Genomic DNA, 8,051 nt, shown 5'->3' with positions numbered 1-8,051 from the left:
CTCCTATCAGAGCGCGGCCACCAGGTCAAGGGGCACGAACAGACACACTGAAGTCGTTCGTGGAAGTTGCTGCGCCATGGATGGAGCAGAAGATAAAACTTTGTGTGCCTCTGCAACCTACACAGTCAGCACACGTTCGAAGAGATACAAAGAGCACAGACTGGATGGGCTAGATTGCACTAAGCTAACGGCGTCAGCAGTTAAACATGACGGTGAGTAACGTTGTAATGCTAGCTACCGAGCCATTTGGCTGCTAGCTACAGTGGCTAATTAACATCGGGTAACACGTGAATAGCTCTAATACTATTGATTATTCCAAACGTTTGATATCACTCTGTTGTATATTTTTAGTTTTTAATATTTTGTTTATGTGCATCAATAGATTTATATTAAACACCCCAGTAAGGTAGTACACATAAGGATTATTTGCCTTGCTTTAGAAATGTCTAAATCACCATAGGTGGATATATCAAAACTTTTTCACAAAGTGGCTTTTTATAATTTCAAGTTGTAACCATTTTTAATCAAGATTTTATTTGAGTTTCCCAAGTTTAGATTAGAAATTATTTTAGTATTGTAATTTAATAATTGTTTGTTTTATAGATTCTTCTTCTAATCTTGCCCCTACTGCAACTGCACTTCTTAACAAGGAGCAAGAGGAAGTGACTTTTCTTAAGGAGAAACTGGAGTGGCAAAAGATGAGAATTGAAGAACTGGAAGGAGAGAGAGATTTCCTACGAAGACAGCTTTCATCCTTTACAAGTATGAAATTAGACTTGTTCCATAAGCATTATTTTTATTTTAAAGTCTTCAGATAAACATTAGATAATTTATAAATCCCAGTGAAGTTCCCTTAATGTCATTGTGTTGATTAAAATATTTTAGTCAGTTAACTTTAAGTATTGAGCCAGTTCATTTCTAAAGAGATCTAGTTCCAAATTCAGTTCAGCCAGGTCTAACTTGATTGATTCATTTTCATAGTTCATAAGATCATAGCTCCAACTTGAACTAGTAATGTAACAGCCTTAAAATCAGAATTAATATACGTTTTATACGCGTGTGTGTGTGTATATGTATGTATGTATGTATGTATGTATATATATATATATATGTGTGTGTATGTGTGTGTGTATGTATATATATATATATATATATATATATATATATATATATATATATATATACACATAGAGAGAGATATACTCTATTCACATGACGATTTTCTTTAACAGCATCCGCATTCTCTTTAAGCACACAAGCTGACTAAATCATCAGTTGTGTAATTGAAAAACAGGGGGACTTTGAAGTAGCAGCTACTCTGCACATCTTTGTCACTCAGTGTAATCTGAGTGGTGTCAAATATCTTGTTTCTAAAACCAGCCATTTTGTTGTTTGCATCCTGCAGAGCAACCTAAAGACCAACCATTCAATGATCCATTTTCCTTGAAGGCTTCTGAAAACTCAGATTCATCTTCCACATTTTCATCTGTATCGTCTGTGTGGTCATCCTCATCTTCATTCCCAAAGAAGCGAAAGCAGAAATACAAGAAAAAGCATTCAAGAGCCAAGAAACCCAAGAAGGAGCAGAAGAAGCTCCGGCAGCATGGTGAGCAAAAGATTTTGGAAGAGAAGATTGTACAGAAGAGGATACTATAAATGTGACATAAAACATAGTATTATGATTTTAATTTTTTCTAAAAACTACTCTGTGTTTGCTACGTCATATATACATATCTATCTATCTGTCTATGCTTTGAGCATTTGCTTTTCTAATTATTTGCTTTGTTTTCATTTTTAGTTCAAACGCCAAATGACATTGTGCAGCGATACAAATCCCCCCTCAAGACATTTCCAAGGACGAAGACCATGACCAAAGCTTCTCAGAAGCATGGGCTCGACAGGAACACTGTTGTGTCCACTTCATCAGTTGGAGAGCTTGCTATTGCGGTCCCCAATGTTTACCAGGAGCTATTGTCCAACAGGTCTAGTGGAGAGACGGTACTAGCTTTTGCTAAGCGATGTGAGGCTGCAATTCAAGGCAGTGATGAAGTAAAAAACAAAATAGAAAGTATGAAGGCCGCTGGTACTTTGCTTCAATTCGAAGAGGGAAATCTGTCTGAAACCCTAATTTGTTCTAAGTGATTTTGTTTGTTTTGAGCATATTGAACTGAAGAAAAGATGTGCAAAACCAACCGTTTTTCAAAGATCTGTTCATGTATGTGTTGAGTTTCCACACAACTAAGAGATTTACCTGTTAGGTTAGTTTATTTTATTGTTTTTTTTTATGTTTTGATTTGTATAAATGTGTGTAGAGTAAATAATACAGCTGTGCAGTTTCAGTTAAGGTATATTAATTTATTATATTATAATTATTATAATTTTCCTATGCCAGTGGTGAATTTAGGGATGGGATTTGTTTCCTTAATATAGTTTTAGCTATCTTTAAAAGGCTTGTATATAAATTTAGCAATGTTAAATAACTGTTGGTGCTTTATGCTTTTTATAGTAAGGCCCAGTAATACTTACAAATGTTTGTTGGTCATAAATAAATGTTGACATGTTTTAAACTTTACAACAAGGCTCTCTTTTGTGTTTATTTGTTTGTGCGGGCGATCGTGGCTCAAGAGTTGGGAGTTCGCCTTGCAATCGGAAGGTTGCCGGTTCGATAAATACAGGCCATTTACCATTTTATAAATGTTTAGTAGTCATTAATAAATGGGTTTACGCTTTACACTTTACAATAAGGCTCCCATCTAGCATTTATACATGTTCATTAGTCATTAATAAATGGTGTTATGCTTTACACTTTACAATAAGGCTCCCATCTAGCATTTATACATGTTCATTAGTCATTAATAAATGGGTTTGTGCTTTACACTTTACAATAAGGCTCCCATCTGGCATTTATAAATGTTTATTAGTCATTAATAAGTGGTTTTATACTTTACACTTTACAACAAAGCTCTGATTTATAGTTGTGGATATTTATAATGCATTTATGAAGTACAATATTATATACTAAAAAATATGTTTACAAATGCTGATTGTGCTTACAAGATAGTAACTTAGTCTGAAATGTTTAATATAGCAACTCTAGATGAAATATATAGGTGAACACATTTGGCTCACTATTTGGCAAGAAACCGGTCAGGTTTTTCTCTTTCTCACCCTTAACTAATGCATCATAAACCATTAACAATGGTTTATAAAGCATTTACAGATTAATTAATAACATAGCTATAAACTATTTATTAGCCATCTATAAGGGGAGACTTATTGTAAAGTGGTACCGCTTTTATTATTATAACAGTTTTTACCAAAAGGAAGTGAGTTCTTATATGATTCAAAGAAATAATTCCTTAATGATGTGCTGTCAGCAAGGTCCAGGTGTGCCTTGTGATTTTTGTCATCCATGTCTTAGTATTTGAATATACAGCTGCAACCAATACAAAGTCTATACCTCAAGAAAAAAACAAAAAAAACTGTTACAGTTAGCTGCCAGATGGCTGGAATTATTTCCGCGTTACACATCAAATGCACTGAATGATTCCATGGAAGATGACAAAATCTGTGAGTTGGCGGAAGGTGGATAAATTTGTTGCGTGGCGAGAACCACAACTAACCACTTGTGCACATGCCAACGTGGTGCTATGCTGTTTGAAGAGGGACTTGGAAATAAAACATCCCTACAGAAAGATACTTGGTCTAATTCACAAGAAAGCTTGCTCTAAAGTAAACCATTTGTTGGACTGTGTGAAAATGTCTAATATGGTGATGGAGGCAGTATATATGCTAGTTGAGCTTATTGCAAAGTGCCAGGTCCAGATGCCACAAATGAACTATTGAAAGTGATCTAATAATGCAGTGAAGGGAGGATTGTTAATATGATAGACCCTATTTAGCACTGATATGAATCCAGGAGTGCCTGAAGCTCAAAGGAAAGGCAATGACCTACGTTGCAAGGTGTTATCCTTTAATAGTCCTTTAATATTTTTCAATTAAATTGTTAAATTAAACAAAAAATGAGAGGCTTAAAACAAGGAGTGAACATGAAAACGGTGAATTATGAATCACGCGTTTCATAATTCAAGGAACACTTCAAAGAAAAAGTCACATTTCCCATGGCGTACAGATACCCAGTGCTTCGAAGTAAACTGTGTGTGGTGTCACAGTATCCCAAGCAGACTTAATGTAGTGAAAATTTGAAGAGTTAGGGACTGATTACATCTATTGAAAAACTTTGTGCATCAGTTTATCTGATTGAGTTTTAACACATCAGATTGATATCTGTATCTTCAAGCTTTTATCAGGAATTGCCTTTGAAATTCCTCCTTTAAGAATAGTTTTGTGTATTTGAAGACAGGGAAATATATGAAGTGGCTCTGTTGGGTTGATTTGCTTTGATAGTGTGATTAAAAATGCGAGTTTAATCACAAAGATATTAAAGAAGTTTCAAAAGTGTATAGTTCTCCTCTCAATCAAAAAAAAAAAAAAAAACTACATTTCTCAGTATCATCAGTGGCCCTCTGTTACAGCACAGCAAGGTATGACATGTGTGGTGTAAAGTATCACTGCTCTTCAGTGACAAACCAATAAAAACACATTTTCTTTAATGTAACTCCAGCCATGACCCTGAATTGGATAAGCTAAAGAAAATGGATGGATGGCTGGAAACTTTCATTGGTGAGGACTTTAGAGATCACGCTATTTATCTAGTACATGACTGCGTAGGCTGCAAGCAGTGATGGTCTCATTAAAGCAGACCTTTAATTAACAACACTGTCTTTTTATCACGAGTGTCATGAAGCGCATAAGCACAGCCACATCCAACTCCTACACATTTACACACTGTCAACATGACAATACACCTGGATGGCTTCGGCTGTGATCTAAGAATCAAGACAGTGTTTAATTCAGTCTAAACTTAGAGCCACCACAAAGCCCTATTCTTCCTTCAGAAATACTGAGTGCCAGAGGGCCTGGTCACTTTCATTATAATAGACAGCTGAGAAGATTTGGTGTCTGCTGCAGTCACCAGGCAGCTGCAATCAGTAGCGCGGCCCTCTCACGCTCTTGCTCAGTAATTAGAAACAGGGAGGATGGAGGAAAGAGCTTGCATTTAACCTTCACATCTCCTTGTTTCATAGGAAGTGAATTTCCACTTCTATTTGGGCAGTACGCCTTCACACTCATGTCTTTTTTTACTGCTTTTATCTGCTTCAGGTCCTTCTTAATATAGACACGAGAAAGATTTGTGTTAAAAGCATTTACTAATATTTGGTGTTCTCACTATTAATACACATCTAATATTATAGGTTATTGATCTCTGAGCATTTAAAAGATTTAAAAAATATATAAACACTTTAAAAGAGTTCATCAAAATGAGTTGTGAGGTGTTTGCTTCTTATCCACACCACAACTAATTGAGTATGCCAACTGGGATGTGTGGCTTGCTGCCCTCCACTGTGTGCACAGAGGGAATCCCAAATTCCTGTCGTAAAAGCACAGGAAGCTGTGACCTCTTTTGAAAGACTATGAATCATCCTGTTATCTCCATCTCTTCAGCGGCAGGGACTCTCGTTCCAGCGTATCACTGTCGACTCAGGGCTTGGTAAATGAAATGGGAAGGCAGTAGTAATGACATTGAAATGGCATTCTCAGAATTGAGGAATCAGATTTGCATGGCTTCAGGTATTTGAAAGCAATATTACACACCAAACTTAAGAGAAAGTCAATGCAGGAGGGAGCTCAAGTCACACAAAAGGTAGAATGATGGAAAGATCTGTTCAGTAATACCCTTTTCAACACTGTAGTCCCTGGCTGGAGTAATGAAGCGCAGGCAGTCATTAGTATGCCCTATGTGTGTCTAGTCAAATTACCTCTTTGCTTTGCTGCTGTGACTCAAAACAACCAGCTCTTCAAATCATCTGATTAAATGCAGCAAATCCCTGCATTGGCTTATTCTTTTTTTTCCCCTCTTAATTGGTGGTGAAACCTCAAGCCAAGTTCACATACAAAATATTATTGTTGAAATTCCCTTTTAATATGCTCCATATTTAAACCTCACCAGGGATCTAATTTATCAAGAAACTCTGGCTGTTAAATGGTGAATTTGAGGTTGCAAATGAAAAAGTTCAACTATTTTCAGGGCTACACAACATTTCACTTACATTTATTTGATTTAGCATATGCACGCTGCAGCCTCATGCAGAGATTTGACTGTTTCACTTTGATCGGTTTTATTCTTCCCGGCATGCACATTAGGTCTGAATTGTCCCTCACATTCCTCTGAATAGAATGTGATTTAGACCCATGCATATCTATGAAATGGAAAACAGTCACTGGCAAAAGTAGTTATTTGAGGCATGATAATGGGCATATTGCAATGCAAATTTTGCTTTTTTTGCTAATTACTTATGTTTTTGAGACCTCAAAAAAGGGCCATTTGTGATAAAAGGACGAGTTTATGATCCCTCTTCTAATCCGTGTGCAGAAACAGAATGGATTTCAAAGGTCATTTCCCTGCCTCAGACAGACATAATGGATATGTCACTTCGGTCCGTTTGTCGTAGCTATGACCTGAATGCATACATGCCTCACACCACACATAATACTTGCATCCTGAAGCATGAAATTATATCCTAACTACCTTAAGTAAAACACTGTCACATGTTAAGCTTGATGGTTTTGTCACCCTACCTAAATAGCAGTTTTACCACCTAGAGACAATGTAGTTGTTGGCCAATATTTTTGTTTACCTTTCAAAAGCAAACTGAGACATAAGCATTATCGCACAAAATCACAGTCAGAAATGTGTCACCAGCAAACCATTTGCAGGTATAAATCACCGTGTTCATACATGCACCTCAGGGAAGGACACAGTAAATCACAGGCAGTGTTCACAAGTGGCATAATTCCAAATTGAATTCTCCTGCAAAAAATAGGTTGAGACTGGCCCTCTGCCAAAACACTAAGTAAATCTTGCTTGTGCCAAATTATAGTGTTATCCAAGCTAGATTTGATGGCTTATGCTGTGTAAAGGTGGCTTATAATGGTTGTTATAGATGAATTACAGGATTCTAGATTAAGAATTTGTTGAATAATGTACCATAAAAGCTATAATATCACTTCATGCATGCCAGCCTCTCTTTCCCCACCCCAAAGAAGATAGGTTAGGTTAGGGTTTTCTGCTGTTAATGACTGTGACATTTCTAAATGTCTTGCAAAATAGGCCACATTGCCTGTCTTTGAAAGGGGAGCTGGGACACCTGGTGGTCCAGAGCTGGCCAGGGGCCCAAGAGATGGAGAAAAGGCTAACCTTTTAAAATAAAATGAGATTAGGTCATTCATCCTTGTCTCAGCATTCGCATTGTACTGTTTTGTGCAGGGAAAAGATGAAATCACAGCAATCTCAAGGCCTCTCACACAAAGCCTAAACTGTAAGATTAGGTTTCATGCTACGACATAGAGCACAATACATATAGAATAGCACAATATTTGTTTAGCTCCTTTCTGGTATGACTTATGGCCTGGTCATCACCTGCAGTGCAAAGTCAATCCTTATCTCAGTTAGATATTGATTCTGCAAATTCAATTCAGTGTAAAACCTAGAATTATGGCTTCCCTTTAAGTCCACTTCCAGGATTATAGTTGCTGTACGTGCAGTATGTTGCATACCACTTTATTGCCTTGCTATCTGCTGGGTGAGAAATGTGTAGAAATGGTTGTCGTCATCGCAAATCAAACCACTAATGGTTATAGATTGGATTGCTCAGAAAAATGTGGATGATTTCCAGAAGTGATGAATAATTCTCCATAAGGCTCAAGAAGCTTCCCCATCACGGCGCAGAACCACCAGAACCATTTTGTGTTCCTTTGACTTAATATTCATGTCTTTACTTTGATCAGCGTGCTGTCAGTGAGGTCTCTTGAAGTTAATATTCATAAAATTTAAATTCATGGCTCCACTGTGCTCAAATAAAGCACCTGACATCAGTGCAGAACTAGACTACAAATTTATGATTTTTTTTTTTTTTTTTGTCCTGGCTTGC

General features: G+C 36.8%; 1 protein-coding gene across 2 annotated transcripts in view; it reads left to right on the top strand.

Annotated features, from left to right (window-relative positions):
* LOC100711723 (coiled-coil domain-containing protein 106) overlaps window positions 1-2,554 on the top strand; it is a 2,571-nt gene extending 17 nt beyond the window's left edge. The window contains exons 1-4 of one of the 2 annotated variants that reach the window (XM_019367180.2): window positions 1-212; window positions 604-762; window positions 1,406-1,606; window positions 1,799-2,554. The exon at window positions 1-212 is cut by the window's left edge and continues 17 nt beyond it. In XM_019367180.2, coding sequence (XP_019222725.1) covers window positions 77-212; window positions 604-762; window positions 1,406-1,606; window positions 1,799-2,142 — 840 coding nt within the window. In that variant the 5' untranslated portion in view covers window positions 1-76 and the 3' untranslated portion in view covers window positions 2,143-2,554. The remainder of the gene's footprint in view (window positions 213-603; window positions 763-1,405; window positions 1,607-1,798) is intronic. The other variant, XM_019367181.2, reaches the window with a different exon arrangement.
* The last annotated feature ends 5,497 nt before the right edge of the window (window positions 2,555-8,051 follow it).

This window comes from Oreochromis niloticus, linkage group LG14 (genome assembly GCF_001858045.2).
Source record: "Oreochromis niloticus isolate F11D_XX linkage group LG14, O_niloticus_UMD_NMBU, whole genome shotgun sequence".
NCBI lineage: Eukaryota > Metazoa > Chordata > Actinopteri > Cichliformes > Cichlidae > Oreochromis > Oreochromis niloticus.
The sequence above is the reverse complement of the archived record's forward strand: the minus strand, read 5'-3'. Positions and strand labels throughout refer to the sequence as shown.